We start from the raw sequence: 18,560 nt of genomic DNA, 5'->3' as shown, positions 1-18,560 counted from the left end.
CGGCGCACACCCGGACGGCACGCGCGGGCGCGGGCGTACATTCCCGTAGCAGTCCTCGTCGTCCTCGGACATGGCCGGCAGGTAGGCCGTGAGCTTCGGGGGCGTCTGGTGCTGCAGGTTCTCCCACGAGATGGACTCGAAGAACGGGTGAGCTTGCAGAGGGCCGTAGCCTCCCATTTCCTCACAGCCTAATCGCTTTGTGGCATCTAAAACCTGAAACAGAAGTCAAACAAGTCAGAACGAAAAGTAATTCTGACAAAAACAGTTCTTCCTGCGCGTTCTTCCCAGTTCCCATCTGTGCACACAGAATGGCCCTGTGGCTCGCCGCACCCCGCCCCACGATGCGCCGGGGGACAGTAGGGGCACCCTCCGGGCGGCTTCTCCTCCCTCAAACCTGTATCCTTCCCCGTGCACAGGGGAAACTAAATCAGAATGTAATGAATAACAACAAGTGTTCTTTTTAAATACGCAATTAAAAATCCTACAAAAAGGAAAAATGAACATACTGGCTTTAGTGACAAGAATCCGCCTAGACGGTGAGCTCTCACAGGCCAGGAACAAAATGCTGTGTTCTCCCGCCCACGCTTCGTCTCTAAGGGCTCCACAGCTGTCCCCTCCCAGATCCAGCCTCACACCCCTGGACCCCAGAGCGACAACACGCTCCGGCTGCCGAGACAGGCACAGGAGGGGCAGGCCGAGGAAAGGTGAGGAAAGGCCTCGCGCCCATGCACACCGGCAGGGACCCTGCAGGCTCTAGAAATGACACACAGACCCTTCCCGGGTAGATCTGCTCACCTCTGCTACGGTACCTGAGGTGATCTTTAAACCTTCAGGTAGCAGGTACTACAGGGGACATCCACAGATGTCACTGAGATTTACAGCCATCTGCCACTGGGATATGCCCAGCTCCGCCAGCAGCAAGTAACTTAAGTGCTATGTATGTTGATGAGCAAATGCAAAATGATAGCGATTTCCTGTCTCATTGAAAGGGCTTACAGAGAGAAGCCAGAAGACACAAATCTATCCAGAGTCATCATCAATCCCAAGCCACCCTTCTGTCAACCACAGGGGCCTGCAGTACCGTTCCTGCGGCCACAGCTTCAGAAGGACTAGGCATGTAGCTATCAGATCATCTTCCAAGAAGAAAATTCAAAATATTTACCAAAAGTTTTTCCACAAGGTCTCTTGCCTTAGGGAAGAATTTTTCAGGAAAGTCATATTCCAGCTTAATGATCTTCTGAAATATAAGATACTCGTTTCTGTAAAACAAGAAAAACCATCACTTCAGACAGAGCTCACAAACCACCCCTTTCCTGGGTCGCCAGTCACCCTCTCTCCCTACAGAGACACTGGGGTCACTGAAGAGCCACGCAGAAGTCCCTGTACCCTGGCCAGCCCAGAGGCCGCCCCCTCCCCGCTCGCTGTCCGCGGCCACACGGGGCTCTGGTGGCGGGGAGCGCTCTTACCCCGCGCGGAAAGGCGGCAGTCCGGCCACAAGCTGGTAGATGATACACCCGAGCGCCCACAGGTCCGAACTTCAAGGGAGGGGAGAGCACAGAAGAGCAGCATTTGTGAAATGTCAGTAAGAAGCACAGCCTGTTTCTGCCCCATCGGTTCATACCACCCCACTTCCGTCTCTGATCTGGTTCTCTCCCTCAAAACCAGGTCCTCGGGACGGGGAGGGGAACGTGCTCAGAACCCTTGCTGAGAGGCCCTCCCTGGGGACCCAGCCCTGGAGGATCCCACGCAGCAGGTCTGCTGGGCCAGGCCATGGGGCCGCCCCAAAGACCCACCACGTCTGACGAGGGCCACCCACTTCCTCACAGGGCCACCGTGACCACAAGAAACAGGGACACTGAGGGAAAAGCACCTTCTCCCAGTGCAGGGCCAGGGAAGGTGGCTTGTCCCGGTCACCACAGGTCGGTGCGACTAGGACTAAACTCAGACTCTCTCATAACTCACTTAGCGTTTCCCTCCGGGACACAGACACAAGCTCACGTGTGCCAAGGAGCACAGGCAATCCACAGGAAGTGCACAAAGCAACCTTTAACATTTTCCCCTTCCCGGCCTTGCTGTGAAGAGCCCTGCCCCTCCTTTACAAATACTCTGATTGCATAGTGGAAAAGAAACCGTTCTGGGGACGTCTGAGTGACTCAGTCAGTAAAACATCCAACTTCAGCTCAGGTCATGATCTCAAGGTTCATGAGTTCAAGCCCTGCATCGGGCTCTGTGCTGATAGCTCAGAACCTGAAGCCTGTTTTGGATTCTGTGTCTCCATTTCTCTGCCCTTCCCCCACTCACGGCTCTGCCTCTCTCTCTGAAAATAAGTAAACATTAAAAACATTTTTTAGTGAATTAAAAAAAAAAAACACTTCTAAAATTCCCTACGTTGTTTCCAGAACCAGGTGGTAGGGACCCCGAAGGAAGGGCTCTCTCCGCCTGTGATGCTGCTGCCCCCTTCCTGCCTGGTCACTCTCTCCCCTCGGTGTCCGAGATCTACTTTGCATATTTTACTTCCTCTGAAAGTTTTGCATTCTATTCCCAGCTGAACTCTACAAAAGCATCCAGATGCAATCTACCCGCCCCGCCAGCTCCCTCCAGCCCTAGACCTACGAGGGCTCCTGGGTTGCTGGATACAGCCAGCCTCTGGGGAGGCCACAGCCTGGCATCCGGGAAGCTGAGACTGCAGAGTGTGGGTGGAGGGCCTCTGACACAGGTCAGAGAATACAACAGATCGGGGAGCTGAGGCACAGCATATGGACGGAGCGAAGGGCATTTATAAAATCAATGTACATTTTACCCAACAGCTCGTTTTGACACTTGGTTTTCTCTACTGTGTAGTCTAGGTAAAACGGGGATCCACACAAAACACACATGACAGAAAAGCATTGGCCCAGTCGGGGGCAGCGGCCAGAGACGAGGCGCAGCGCCCCCGGGGCTCCTCTCGCCTCCGTGCGTCATCTCCGTGTTCTCCACCAGCAGCGCTCTCACCATTTCAAGGGGTTTTGTAATAGAATAGGGACGAGACGGGGAAGCCAGTGTCACCTTTCTGGAAAGCAGCACGCACCAAGAATCTCAAAATACTAAGTTAGACCAAGTCCTTCGGCTTCCTGAAATCCAGAGCGGAACCTGGGGCCGCCCGGGCACCATGCGGCACACAAAGGGCAGGCGCACCTTCCTGCCAGGACACTGGACACGCGGCACCCGGCACACACACCAGGCAGTGCCACATAAATGCACAGCGCCGCAGGGCCCAATGACAGAGGAAGAGCTCCACGAACTCCGGCGGAGCCACGGGCCGGAAGCGCACAGCTGCCAGAAGCCCTCAGACGACCTCGAGGCTGCGCAGAGGCTGCTCCACGGTCTCCAGGAGCAGGGCTCCAGCCTGGTGACTAAGCAGGACCCCAGAGGAGCGGAAGTCACACGAACACACAGAAGACACACAGAAGTAACTAACTGGAAGGCCGCGCCAGACAGATCTGGTGTCTGTAAGCAGGATGCAGACTAGGAACATTCCCGTCCTTTTATTCTCCATGTTTTCTAAGAGTTCTTTACAATACAAAGGTGTCACTTTTAGAATAAGCCAACTATCAACCATTTATGTATAAGCACCGCACAACTTAAACATCTAAACACATAAAAAACGCTCCACGATCTCTTCCTCACACTGCTATCCCCACTGCTGGGACACCCACCGAAGACAATTTAAATGACGGACAAGCAAATGTGGACAGTGTCCTTCCAGTCTGCACACAGAAGGCAGCCACTCTGTCCTCCTGCTCTCTCCCGGTAGAGCCCGGAGACCTTCCCCCATCAGCACTAAAAGGCCGCTTCATCCTAAATGTCCCAAATCAAGGACAAGCTAGTCCTCAGGCAGCAGTGACCCAGGCTTTGGGAATCTGGCCACCGACACCCACCACCCAGAGGGCTTCTCAGCTTCAGCGCGGGGGACACCAGGGGCCGACTCGCTCTTGCTGTGCGGCCGTCTGTGCGAAGCTGGGCAGCGTCTCTGGCCTCCACCCACCAGAGGCCACTAGCACTCCCGCCCTGCTCGGCTGAGCTGCGACAGCAAACTGTCCAGACATGAACAAACACGCTCCAGGGGGCGGCACTGCCCCTGCTGAGAGGCCCTGCCCTACAGGGGGTAAAAGTTCAGAATCTGTTGACTAAGCTAAAAGAAAACAAACCAAAAACAAAGAACCTAGAGACTAAGAGGCCAACCGGGCAGCCGGTGAGCCCTGGGGCTCCACCCCCTCAAGTGTTCTTAAAAAGCAGACACGCTCACAAACACAGGGCCACCCACCCCTGTGCTACCTGTGGCAGTGCTGTCTCTCTAGCAAAGGGGCTCCTCGTGGCCAGTACAGGACACTGACGGCATGGCAGCAGCGAGGATCCAGGGAGAAAGTGCAGCCACACACTTGTCATCTGGAAGCGCTCTCCAAACTGAGACCCCGGACTCCACTGCCGCCTCATGCCCCGCAAGACACCCCCCCCCCCCGGCTTCACCCTGCTCCTGGCCAATGGCACCTTCTCCCCCATGGCATCTCCGCTCCTTGTGAGCAGAGCCTCACCCGTGCACCTCTGATATTCATAAGTGAGGCCTCAGCCTAGGCCCAACCCAGTTCGGGGCAGGACGGAGGGTGCTGGCTGCGCCCTGGCCAGGAAACCGGCTCCGTCCCCTCCCACACGCGCTGCCTTCCGGGCCTCTTCCCGCAGTCCACAGAGCACCGGCCGTGAGCCGCACTAAGGACCCCAAGGCTCGTGGACACAGCTAGGACCACGGACCTCCCGGCCCCACCTCCCCCACTGGATAGTTGCTCCTAAGGAACAGGATCATGTGAAATTTGGTGATTAACTAGTTGTTACTTAACCTTCTAATTTCTGTATAAGTCTAACTACATGAAATAGAAGTTGGTGTTTTGATTTTTTACTTTGCTTTTCTGTTTGGAGTGTCATTGTAACTACTATATTGTAAATGATGGAAAATAATTGCATATGTTAAAAAAAATAAATTGTGTTATATTCAAAAAATAAAAAAATAATAATAAAAAAAGGGAACAGGATCAAATATCAGAGCATAGAGCAATGATGATCCCAGGAAGCATAATGTGTAACAATAAAGGAGCACACAGGTTATCAAAGAAAGATACTGATAAAGGCTGTAAAAGGCCCTCTCTTAACTATTAACTTTATATGAGAAAACGTATGTAATAGCCAGTGTGGAGAAAAGAGAACATTCTGGATCAGATGAAAGCAGGTTACCTTTTACAGGCCGATTTCTCTGTGAGCAGCTCTGGAGACACATACTGGGCTGTTCCTACAAACGAGTTGGCCCTGGCTGATGAGAGGAGGGAAAAGGGAGAAAGGTCACACTGAGACACAAAGCATTTGTCATAGACACTGCACCCTGGACGGTCATCCATCAGGACATCATGGTCCACACGAGCAGAAGTGTGGCCCTGTCTCAGCACTGGCCCCTGGTCACCTGGAGTCCCACTATACACTCCCAAAAGCCTAACTTGCCCAGGGTCCTCCTCTCAAAGTTTCTTCTTGGACTCTCTCGTCCAAGGCTGGTTCAAAAGTCACTTGCTCTGTGACAGCAGCCCTGGCTGCCAGGGGAGCCCCTCCAGACTCCGTGCCACACTAGAGCTGCGCTCACACGGAGTTGTCAGTTCGCAGTGTTGTGAAGGGCTGTGTTGTTGTCCACAAATAATGCCTCAAACAGCCTCAGGCACGCGGCAGGCACAGATGGACACATGTACACGTGGGAAAGGACTGGTCCCCTGAAGGCCACGCGCCTCCTTAACCCACAGCTCAGGGAGGCTGGGGACCACAGGTGGAGTGAGACCCAGGCGCCCCAGCAGGGAAGCTTCTTGATACCCTGCTGCTTCTAGTACTGCCTCTAGGACTGTGCGACACAAGGGTCACCCCGTTCACCCCACAGACTCATAGGGCCAGTGGCAGCAGGGCCTTCTAGACCGCTCACCACCCAAGAGAGGACGCCCCAACGCCCGGGTCACCCCAGTGGCCCTCAAGGAGCTCAGGGGCTCATCAGCAGTTGGCAGTCCTGACCAAGCAGCACCGCGGACACAAGCCCGCCTGTGCCACCACACTGCTCCGGAGGCGCCCCCAGGGGGTGTCCTCTGACACTGGGGACCGCACGGCCACTCGGCCTTTCCCCGGGACCGTCAGACACCGGATCAGGATTCCCGTGTGAGAGGTGCCCCCATCCGAGAGCAAAGCAGCTGCCTCAGGAGCCCGTGAAGTGCTGCGTCCTCTCTGCCGGCTCCCTGCGGACGCTCCACGTCACCCGCCGTGACCTGCCGTGCCAGCCCCTTCCGTGCTCCCTGCACCCACTGCACTCGGCACCCAGCACTGAACGGCTGCTGGCACGGCCCCCGGGAGGAGACCACCTTTCCCAGCAATGCGCTCCTAGCCTGGCACCCCGAAGCAGACGCGAGACAAAACACCACAGTGAACATCATTTTGTTCTGGACAAAATAAGCCATGTGATCTAGCCCGGCCCCTCTGTGGGTCAGACAGCAATTTTTCTCAGTATCTTCAATAATCCACACCAGAAAGTATTTGTCCCTAAGGACACATTTTCCTGAACCAACCTGAGAGGTAAACCCTCACACCAACACACCTACCAGTGGACGGTCTCTGGTCCTCCAGGCCCCTTCTGAAGCCAGTGATGCACAGAGCGGTGACCGCCCCGTGCAGGGTCCTGCTGGGTGGGCTTACTGATGTGCATCCCAACTGCTCAACTCGGGGTTCTCACCTGGGGAAGCATGGGCCCCCAGGGGATGTCTGGCAGTGTCTGGAGACATTTCTGGCAGGCACCACGGGGAGGAGGGGGGTGTTACTGTCACCCAGTGGCCAGATGCCAGGGTGCAGCTAACATCCACAGGGCACCAAAGAGCAGGAATCCTCCACCCCCAAGCAAGTCCAGGTCCTGGGTGCCCGCTGTACAGCCTCACTGGAGCCATACTCTCTTATCCTCCAAAAACACAGCGCAAGACAGAACAGGAGCAGCCAGCTAGGTTCTGGAACATTCTGGAGGAGGGGGAGCTGGGGCAGGGAGAACAGCTGAAAGTGCCTTTATCTTTCCTTCTCAAAATCGCCTGCTCTGCTCTATGCTCCGTCCAGGGGAAGCAACTGTCTCCTCCTGCGCTGCCAGAGGCTCTGTGCTGGGCGCCTTGGCTTGGTCCTGACACAGAAGTGACTGCAGGTTATAACTATCTGGGACAGAACGCAACAGACCCATACAACATTCTTGATGATATAAGGCTATAAATAACACAACACCTGAATCAAAATGCAAAAGGAAACCAGGGCCCCTGGCTACACCAATGCGGCATATGGTGGCCTGGGCTGAGTGGCCCACTGGTCGTGGTAGCCATCACATCCCGCTCACCGTCCCTGGGGCTGCCTCAGCACTGGAGGGCCTCACCATGGGGGACTTCCTGACTGCTGCTCCAAAGGCCTCCAAGGGCAGACGCCCAGGAGGAAGACCCAGAAAAAGCCAACGTGCTGGCTCTTCCCCACTGATCCTCGGATGTGGCCTCCGTCCTCTCGTGTACTACAGCCCTGGAGCCAGGAGGAGCCCCAGAGGGAGGGAGGCAAGGAGACCGTGCAGGCCTACCGGCAGCTGGCCCTCCTCCCTCTACCACCAAAGTGGTTCCCTGGGGCCCTGAACCCTCCCACCTGCCCCACCCCTACCCGGGGGCCAAGGGGCTCACAGTCCTGCCGTGGGGATCCAGCCCTGTTGCCTTCTCCGCCCTGCTCCCTGTAACTGGTCCCCTCATTACATTGCTTTCCTGTAAAGACTCTGTGGCCACATCTGCATTCTGCCAGCACCCCGAGCGACACTGCCAAGAAAACACTGAGGTAATTTATATGAGGAAAAAAGAAACCGAGAGCCAAAACCAAAGGAAACCATTCAATGATGCAATCAATCAAAGCAATGCAAACAAACACACAACAGCCTATCAGATCAGCAAATATTAAAAAAGAAACACAGAGTGTTGGCAAGGATTTGGGGAGACAGCGTGCTACTGGTAGGGATATGGAATGGTGTAATTTTCAGGAAAGCAATTTTCCAATAAGCATCCAAGACCAGAGAGCACAGGCTTGCACTCTGTCCCAGCCATTCCACTCCTGGCCCTCGATCCTCTGTAAATTATCAAAACAGTACACAGGGGACACCTGCATGGCTCAGTCATTTAAGCATCCATCAAGCTCCTGATTTTGGCTCAGGTCATGACCTTAACAGTTGTGAGTTCGGAGCCCCGAACGCTTAGAGACGTTTGTGCCTTTAAATAGCTACATGATGCACAAAATAAAGTCTAAAAAATATACACCATCCTCACCCCCACCCATGGCTAGGCTTCAGTGAATCGTGATGTCATTAGGGCTGATTTGTTTTGCCATCTCTAGGCCTGGGTCTGCTGGTCTCCCGTGACACCTCCTGCTTCCTATTACCAGGAGCCTGTGTCCATCTTCTTGAAGGCGGGACTCCAAGTACCTGGCGAGGTGTGAAATCACCCCCTTCGAAAGGAGCTCCTTTAGTCACGCGACGACGGACGTCTCTCGCGTGTGGAAAAGACCAGAACCGCCCTCAGAACAATGTCTGAACGGCACATAAACGATCAGAGCATCTGAGCACCGGGCAGGGAGCACGCCGCCCACAACGCCTGGCTCTCTCAGCACGGCGGCAGCGAGGCCCGCTGGTCTGACAGTGAAGGAACCACACAGCGGTGAGGAGCACACACAACAGAACAAGACTCTGTGACAACCGGAAGGGAACACGGAAACACCTGTGACTGCTCCCAATGACGATGGACACCTGTTGCTTACCTTCATAATTAAGGGAAATGTTCAATTTCACTGAAAGGTCGGTGGAAATAAGCCACTTTCTCCTCTCCAGCCTCATGGAGAGCCGACTTCCTTGTGTGACACCAGGGTAAGAGCCCCCGAGAGAGCATGAGAAACCCAGAGATAATCAGTTACCTCCTCCGGAGGCTCAGAGATTAACCGAAGGCCAAGCCGCTCCACCTATGGGGAGACCAGGCCCAGACACCCACCACTGGTCAACATGCTGCCTATTCCACACCACTAAGCCACTGAAAGTAGGCCACAGGGTCAGGGTAAAGAAGAGGGCCTTAGGCTGTGCTGCTGTCCCTACGTTGAAAGTGATTCAAGAACACTGGCTAACATGCTTGGCCATGAAACACTCTGGCCACTATCTCGAACTCCGAAGTGCCTGTGAGGAAGGACAAGCCCCAGGAAGGGTTCCTGAGGTCAGAGGACACCCACCCTCTCTTCACAGCTGAAACAGCAGACTGCTAGTGTCTTACTCATAAGCCCATAAGGGAAGCAAGGAAACACACACTCCCAAATAGGCGAACCTCTTGGACAAAAGATGAGCCAACTGAATACGGCGACACATACACAGGAGTATGCACCACGACCGACCGCTATTTATCCCAGGAATGCAAGGGTGGTTCAATATATAAATATCACTCAGGGGCGCCTGGGGAGCTCAGTCAATTGAGCGTCTAACTTCGGCTCAGGTCATGATCTCGTGGTTCATGAGTTCGAGCCCCATGTCAGGCTCTATGCCTGCTTTGGATTCTGTGTCCCTCTTTCTCTGCCTCTCCCCCGCTCATACTTTCTCTCTCCTTCTCGCAAAAATAAATAAGCCCCCTCCAAAACTATTCAATATTACATACCATTAAAATAAAGAACAAAATCCCCATAAGATCACAGTAGATTCAGAAAAGACATCTAATAATATTCAACACTCCTTCATGACAAAAATATGTCACAAAGTAAGAAGAGAAAGAAATCTCCTCCACCCAGTAAGGCGTCAGTCATCAGCCTTGTGGTGAAGGACTGAAGCTTCTGGAAGATCAGGAACAAGACAAGGATGGTCACTTCCGCTCGACACCGTCCTGGAGGCTCCGCCAGGGCCATCAGGCAGCAGGACATCAAAGGCATCCTGAGTGGGAAGGAAGCCGAGCAGCACTGGTGGCACAGTGGTGAGCACAGGTGCCTTCCAGAGCGGGAAGGAAGAAGTAAAAAGCAGCTCAAGCCACAGATGACTTGATCTTAAATGTAAAAAGTTCTGAGAACTCACTACAAAACAATCACATCAAACAAACAAATCCAGCCAGGCTGCAGGACACAAGGTCACGGCCCAAAAACCAAATATACTTCTATACACTTGCAACTAACAATCTGAAAGTGAAATTTAGAGAACAATTCCACTTACAGTAGCCTCAAAAAGAAAATACTTAGAAATAAACTTACTTAAAAAAGTGCTAAGCTTATATGCCGAAAACTATGATATACTTCTGAAAGAAATCACAAGACCTAAATAAAGAGACACCCCCCACGCCAACCCCACCTCGACCCCGGCCGGCGCTCACTCAGCGTGATGCTCCACACCCCATCGATGCTCCACTGTGGGCCAGAACTCGTCCTGAGACGGAATACTGTTTACCCGTGTCCTCGCCACGCTCATGGACACCTGCGCTGCCGCCCCCGTGTGGCTGTCCTAAGCGAAGCTGCCCCGAGCGCTCCTGGACGGGGTTCCGTGGCCGTGTCTCCAGGGCGCTCGGATGCACGGGCAAGGCCAGCTGCTCGGTTACGGGGGACCACGTCTAACCTGAGGAGCTCCAGCCCGTTTTCCCAAGCGCCTGCACCATCCGACGTTCCCGGAGCACAGCACCGGCTCTCCACTCCTCCACAGCCTGGCTAACACTTGTCGTCACTGTCAGTCCTTTTTTTTTAATGTTTACTTTTGAAAGAGCGAGCACCTGGGAGCATGAGCATGGGGGGTGGGGGGGAAGGGATCCAAAGCGGGCTCTACACGGACAGAAAGGAGCCCAATGTGGGGCTCATTCGAACACATGAACTGTGAGATCATGCCCTGAGCCACACGGGCACCCCATCACTGTCTGTCCTTTTGATCACAGCCATTCTAGAAGATGTGAAGTGGTATCTCAGTGTGGTTTTGATCTGCATTTCCCTAGTGACGCTTAGCATCTTTCTGTGTGTTTATTGGCCATTTGCTTTGTCTTCTTTGGAAAATGTCTATTCAGACCCTTTGCCCATTTCTAAATTTTTAATTTATTTTCTTTTTTCCTTTTAAGAGTTTGTTTTGAGAGAGAGCGCGTGCGAGCGCAGGAGCGGGGGAGGGGAAGAGAGCGAAGCCGAGCAGGCTCTGCTCGGTCAGTGTTGGGCCCAACACGGGGCTCAAACTCGTGCAAGTGTGAGACTACACCTGAGCTGAAACCAAGAGTCACACGCTCAAGCAACTAAGCCACCCAGGCGACGCTATTTCATTTTCTTTCTTGAGTTATGAGTTCTTCAGACATTCTGGGCATAAGTCCCTTACCAGACACACGTTTTGAAAATGTTTTTTCCTGGTTCACTTTCTGAATGGTATCACAGCACAAGTTTCCCAACTGGATGCGGTCTACTTCCCTTGTGTTGTCCATGCTCCGGGTGCCGTATCTAAGAATGCACTCCTTGCCCGCCCGAGGTCATGGAGATTTACGCTCTGTCTCCTCTCAGAGTCTCAGCCTCGACATCCTACACTCACATCTCCGTGCTGTCCAAGTTAACTTTGTAGTTAACGTTCCTGTTTGGCATGAGGTAGGGGTAAATCATGTTTTGGAGGGTGGGGCACCTGGGTTGCTCAGTTGGTTAAGCAGGTGACTTCAGCTTGGGTCATGATCTCACACTCTGTGGGTTCGAGCCTCACACTGGGCTCAATGCAGACAGCTCAGAGCCCGGACCCTGCTTCCGATTCTGTGTCTCCTTCTCTCTCTGCCCCTCCGCTGCTTGTGTTCTCTCTCTCAAAAATAAACATACATAAAAAATTTTAAAACAACCCCAAAACTCCACGTGTCATGGCTATGACTTAACAAATATCAATATTGAGAAGACCAGAGTGAACCATTTCTTGATGTTAAAGGTAGCACCTGTTGACAGAAGGGCAGGGACTTGACTTTCCCCTCTGGCATGTGAACTCTGCTTTGGTGGTGGGTGGGGCTGTGCTGCTTATGCTACAGGGGGCAAGGCAGAGGCGCGGGGCCAGGTTCTAGAGCCCACAGCATGGCAGGTGGGGACTCGACGCTGTTCTGAGGCTCTGGACAATGGCTGTCCACAGCAGGTACAGCTGGAGGGAGAGACAGAAGTGACTCCAGCTCTGTGGCCTCCCCCTCCATCCCCTCTCTGGTCATCTCCCACTGCACACCTGCTAGCCCTCCCCTCCTATTTGGTAAGTGTACCTCCATACTTGGCCCCATACCAGAAAGGCCTACACAGCTCAGGACACGAGTTTCTAGATACAAACCCCAAGTACGAACCTCTGTGGCATCCCAAGGTCCCCAAGCCTCTCACAAAGACAACAAAGGCCAGCGACACAGTCCTAGACAAGGGGCTTACTCTGCACGATTAGGCTGCCCCCGCCGGGTATGTCTGGGGGAGCCTGGTTAGAAGTCACAAGTCCTCTGTGCTACACAGTCCTCATCAATCCCCACATACCCTCCACAGCTGCCCTGCTGTTTCTTACCCTGCCCCTCACAGTCACAAGCCACTAGGATCCCACAGGAAGCAGTAAGGGAAAGACACAGGGACAACCCCCTGGGACAGAGATCTGGGAAGAGACAACCTGCTTCTTGCTAGGAGAGTAAAACATGCTCAAAGGGCAGTTAAGGAACCTGAGCCATGTTCCCACCAACACTTGCTCTCTGGAAGCTTAAGATGTTTTAGGGACATCATCTCTGCACAAAAGTTTAAAAATAAAAAAGCTAGTGCAAGAATAAATTGTAAGAGTCTAAACTACTTGAAACAAAGCTAGAGCAAGTCACTCAAACGTCATTCACACAGTGACACGTTTTCCCCCTCATCTAAGAAGAGGAAAAAAGCCAACTCATCTATGCATACATGTCCCTGGTTTACAACATAAGGACTTTGACACTTCTCCCAGAAAGGAAGAAATGCAGGCATATTTCACCAATGCATTGAAATCCTTCTCTTTTTTAAAACCACTATAAGGCAGCAGGACTAGTCTGTGCCAAACAAGGTTCTGAGGCAAATGGATACAGGGCAAAAATGGACAGCACAGACCCCAAGGTGGCTGGCTCCCGGGGCTGACAGGGGGCCCTATGGTGGACGGCGACTTGCCTCATGGGAAGGGACACATGACATGACAAGAACGTTTGGGGGCCACAGCAGTTCCTGTTTGGTTCATATCTGTCATGGGCCATGCCTATGGCTTACGGTTATGGGTTATGCCGCGTCCACGGAACACAACCGCCGGCCGACACGATGTTCCTGTGCAGCATCAAGGTTTCAGGGGATCTGACAAGCACCCAGAGGACGTCCCCAAGGCAAGAAGGAGGGAAAAGGGGCGGCAAAAGGAAGACAAGTGGCACCAGGACTAAAATTTGTTGAAAAATAAGAGTATCTTTCTTGATTGCAAGTTTTGTTTCAGCCCTCAAAGGGTGGTGCTTTAGGATTCTCAGAGAAGGTCCCCAAGACGAGATGCGGTCTTGGTGATTCAATGAGCGTCCGCACAAACATCGAGGTGCTGATAGAAGCCTCACAACTCCGCCTTTGAAAACATGGGGCTGTACAGACACCCGGGAAGGAAGCAGAAGGCCCCCTGTGGAACAGAACCACCGAGGCCCAGGCAGGCGCGGCCGGGAGGCGGGGACCCCAGGCCCCAGCCCAGCAGCTGCCCTGTGTGTGCTCGCCCAGCGAGGCGGAGCAGGCCGGCCCGGCTGAGCTGCAGGGTACCTCGGACAGCCCAGCTGCTGGCGCCGTGGCCTGGAGCCCCCTGCTCCCCTTTCCTACGGAGCGGGCGGTGCGGGGAGGCGGAGGCTTCTGCCTGAATCTCCCTTCTGCCAACACCCGCCCTCGCTGCTCCCCAACCCCCTCCATCACGGCCGCTCACGGGTCCCCGCGGGGCCTGGCTGAGGTGAGCAATCTGCCCCAGCCTCTCGGGCCAGGGGGCCATGTCAGTCACACCTGCCCTAACTCAAGGTTTTCAAGGTCCCTGATTGATTTTATCATCCCCACTGGCTAGCTAAGACCCCCAAAGCTCACTGTACCGTCAGCAACTCCTACTCAGGTGATGGAGTGGTCAAAATGCATCACCCAGCCCCGGGAGTTACCCTAGAGAAACAGTGACTGGGACAGCTTGCAATTATAAACGTGCACTTGACCAGCAGCGTGAAACTCAGCCCCTACTCGTTCTGTGATTTCGTAGAACCTCACCACCATCCGGGTGCCTGGGCCACCACGGGCAGCTGCACAGAGGGGACGGGGACAACGCTCTCACAGTTACAACCCAGAGCACCAACGGAAGAGCTGGGAGCTGATCCAACCAACTCCACACCCCTGCACGGAAGACCAGGAGTAAAGGAAGCACCCTGGCATCTTCTCAGACTAGGGAGGGAGAGCCATAGGGGACACTCCAAGCGCTCACAAAGACCTGGGACAAGATGCAGAGTGGCTGGCTAGCCAGCGCCCCCTACTCAAGGTCAGGCAGACCAACCACACGCCTAGAAACCTAGCAGCCCCCGCCCCCCACACCCCAGCCCTCCTGCCAGAGCCCCGTGTGAGGCAGGGCCTTCCCGTGTGAAGCTGCAGTGTGCGCCCTACAGCGGCACCGGCACCACAGACACGTCATTAACGACGAAGACAGTGCAATTCAACACATTTCTAAGAAGTTGTGTTGGGTCTCGAGCACGGAGCCGGGACCTCGGGAAACAGAGCACTCACACACCTTGCTTACTCTCCGGGGATAATACTTTCGCTGTTCCAAAATCCGTGATCTGGATGTGCATGTCTTCATTTAACAAAATGTTTTCTGGTTTCAGATCCCTGTGAAGGCAGAGATTTTTACATTTGAGTTGAAATAGTTAAATAGCTTTGTTATTATACACTTGACATTTCGCTGAAAACAAAATGGACTGATTAATACATACAATCTTTATGGACTAACATCCAAGAATGCAAGTCTTTTAAAAAGTTCACAGTGAACAAATCTCAACTGCACTTAATGAGTCCATTCAAACTGTATCACTTCATAAGTACATCCATCATTTTCAATACCCTTTTTATTAAAGCATAACCCATTTTTAGCCCACAAAAGGAAGATCTTCGAAACCTACTGTGGTCGTTTCACAATATATATGAGTCAAATAGCCTGTTGTACACCACTGACTTACACAGTGATGACACTGCTCCTTATTTCTCAATGAAAACAGAAAAAATGGTTAGAATGATAAATTTTGTTGTGTGTCTCTTACCACAGTAAAAAACAATCAGTAACAACAACAGAAAGAGCTCATACCAACACTTTTCCTTTGACAACATCAGAAAGTTATGGAAAGTCAGGCCAGAGACAAGCACACACCGACGCCACCAGGCGGGGAATAAAAGCTCCCAGGCGGGACGCTGGGCAGGCCTCCCACCCAGCAAGGACCGAGTCTCCGCCAGGCCTCAGCTCTCACCAGGAGGCCCCCCCCTCCAGCGGCGAGGCAGAGCTACCCCGGGCCGGGGCGGAGCCCAGGGCCCTGCGCGGTACCTGTGAATGATGCCCTTGCCGTGCAGGTACTCCAGAGCCGACACCAGCTCGGCCGTGTAAAACCGGGTGCACGTCTCATCGAATGAGCCAATTTTGCGAATGTATTTAAGTAGTTCTCCATTTTTGGCATAACTAAGACCAAAGTCTAAATATCACATAGTTAAGGAAGAGTGCAAAAATCATTTTTTAAAACTAACCGTACTGCCCAATAGGAATTTCTTAAGTTTTATTTATTTACCTGGGGGACGGGGGAGGAGCAGAGAGAGAGAAACAGAGAGACAGAGAATCCAAAGCAGGCTCCCCTTCAGCACGGAGCCAGACTCAGGCTCCACCTCAGGGCTGCGAGACTGCAACCTGAGCTGAAATCAAGAGTCCGATGCTCGACCCACCAGAGCACCCAGGCAGCCTGCAACGTCTTTTCATTAATTAAAACTAAAGGTACCTGTGTCCTAACACAGCCGTCCCTGTTCAAGTCAGACCCTGCCAGGATCAGACACACAGCTGCTGGGTGCTGCAGGGATGCCTGGCCCCAGCTCCGCGAACAGCCCCCAGCATGGGTTTCTCACCACCAGCACAAAGACGCGCACCCCTCAGCTCGACTGCCCCTTGTGGACCCCACCATCTCCGCAGAACACCTGTGTGCTCAATGACGGGAAGGCACCAGGGACAGCAGACAGAGCCCGTGGCACACATGCCTCTTCACAGCAAGGGGAAAGGGCCCTGCATCACAACACAGCCTCCGAACCTGCACTGCGACAGGCCACACAACACTTACTGAGCACCCACTGCATTCCACAATGTGCTAAGACGCTAAGAGTCAATTCAGGTAAAGGTTTCTCAAATACGTGCTCCTTTCCAAATATAAAGTTACATGTTTTATAGAGAAATGCCATTTTCAGAGTGCCAGGGACAGGGATGACGCTGGAGTCAGGCAGAGGCAAACCTATAACACCTCAACGAACCAGCAGAAAGCCCTGTGCCCACCACAGCAGCCTGCAGGCATAGACCACGTCACTGCTCCCCTGCAGGCGGAGCCACTGGGAAGAGCCAGTGAGGGTGTGCTGTCTGGACGTCTTGAAGCCCCCACTTCACCCCCTGAGCAAGTTGCACAGGGGCCACCCCCCATCCCCCACCCCAGAAACCCCGTGGCCCCCAGAGGTCTTCCGCTCCGCTCACTGGCAACACCCAGCCCCCTACACGTCAGTCTCTGTCTGGGGGTGACCTGGGCTCAGGCCTCGGAACTCTCGCCTGCTGTGGGGGACCGGCCACCCCACTGACATCCCGCACCGAGTCCCTACCAGCCCTGTGTGCAAGCTGCCCTGACTCCTTGTGCAGCCCGGCGGCGGCTGCCCAGCAGTGGCCTCCACCCCTCCAGACTCCCCATCCCTCTAGAAGAAAATCTGTAATTCTCGCTAGGCCTCTGAAGGAGGAGGGGCTGGCCCCTGCCCAGCCTGTTCGACCCGCACAGACAGGCAGACGCCTCCTGTCCTCCACCCAGGTCTCTGGCCAAAGTCCGTGGTCCCCTCAGACCACCCAGCTACCAGAGCAGCATATTCCGACGCCCTCTGACCCGCTCTTACTGCTCGTTCCCTCCCCATGGAGCACAGGGGCCCCAGGCGTCTGCGCGCTGCTTCCCGCAAAGTGCAGGCGCCGTGAGGGCCGCGGCTCCCCTCTTTACCAGCATATTCCCACCACCTGGCACTCAACAAGAACCTCTCAACAAACAAAAGGGTAAATTCAGCTGACAATTGAAGGAGCCAGAAAATGGTGTTGAAGGGGGACTGGGATAGAGCAGTTTCAACCCAGAAGAGTCTGTGTAGTATGTAGAAAGAGGGAAGGGGAAAGCCTTGGGGTGCAGTGGGGGGGGAGGGGGGGGGAGACAAGCCCTCACATGGACCAGCTTCAGCGCCAGGCAGCTGAGATCTGAGGGCAGGAGGGAAAGAACTAATGTCAAGACTGAGGTTTAAGCCTGAATAAGGCCTGAAGCAACTGCATTTGAAAGCTACGGGAGCAGAACCCAAAAGCATCTGCTGGGACTGAGGACAGAGTCACCGGGACACATAGGGGCTGAGGAAGTCCTGACTGGGAGAAACTACAGGAAAAGGCCACTGAGTGAGGAGAAACTGGCCAGCCAGGTCCCGTGATGGGCAGGCCCTGAGAAGCCAGGATGCGGCCCACCCTGACTACCATGGTGCCCTACCTCCCGGCTTTTACCAGAAGTAAAAGGGAGAAAAAAACATTGCCCCAGGGGTTAGAGGAGAAGTCAGGGAGGGCGAGAGGCCTAAGAGGAAGCAATCAGCAGGGTGTGACAGCCCCACCTGAGAGCCAGAGGCACTGGGGGATCAGAGCCATCCAGAGGCCGGGGCAGACTGGGGAGGGTCCATGTGGAGGGAGAGGGGAGAGGTCCTGGGAAGGGGAGGAAGCGGGGAGGCAGGCTGGAGGGCCTGGGGAGGGGAAAGAGTTTGGGTCCCTGTGGTTACTCCCTGGACTTCTCACTTGGGGGTTAAAAGCCTGGTGAAGACATGCCTTCCAACCATACCCCACGCCCCTGGGCCAAAAAGGGCAGAGAGGGGTCCTGGATGTCTGAGACCCGTCTTCCTCTTTCTCACTTCCCTGCTCTGAGAAGAGACTTGTCATCTGATGGATAGTCCAAGAAATAAGGGAATGCCTTTGAGTAAATGTCTAGCAACCATGGGGTTAAAATAATAACAATCCTTCATATACAAAACTTATGAATAAAAACCTCCAAAAAGTTTATGCTGATCTCCCCTGAAGTACTACTCTACTTCAGTGAGTGTCAGCGATCCTGGGGGCTCCTACAGCAAAGTCATGTGAATTCATCTGTACTTAGAATATGCCACCCTTGCCTGCTGCGTCCAGGGAGGGACAACCTGTGAAAATACACACTGGGGTCATGACTCCAAAGGAGCGCGGGGTCACTGCTGCGTTT

At 53.8% G+C, this 18,560-nt stretch overlaps 1 protein-coding gene across 1 annotated transcript in view; it reads right to left on the bottom strand.

Annotated features, from left to right (window-relative positions):
• Positions 1-18,560, bottom strand: part of PDPK1 (3-phosphoinositide dependent protein kinase 1) — a 71,628-nt gene that overhangs the window by 18,357 nt on the left and 34,711 nt on the right. Inside the window, exons 5-10 of the mRNA XM_029949010.1 lie at positions 15,611-15,755; positions 14,807-14,904; positions 5,263-5,338; positions 1,467-1,535; positions 1,163-1,259; positions 40-213 (exon numbers count right to left, since the gene is read on the bottom strand). Coding sequence (XP_029804870.1) covers positions 40-213; positions 1,163-1,259; positions 1,467-1,535; positions 5,263-5,338; positions 14,807-14,904; positions 15,611-15,755 — 659 coding nt within the window. The remainder of the gene's footprint in view (positions 1-39; positions 214-1,162; positions 1,260-1,466; positions 1,536-5,262; positions 5,339-14,806; positions 14,905-15,610; positions 15,756-18,560) is intronic.

This window comes from Suricata suricatta, chromosome 8, assembly GCF_006229205.1.
Source record: "Suricata suricatta isolate VVHF042 chromosome 8, meerkat_22Aug2017_6uvM2_HiC, whole genome shotgun sequence".
NCBI lineage: Eukaryota > Metazoa > Chordata > Mammalia > Carnivora > Herpestidae > Suricata > Suricata suricatta.
Note: the sequence above shows the minus strand (reverse complement) of the source record. Positions and strands in the feature narration are given on the sequence as shown.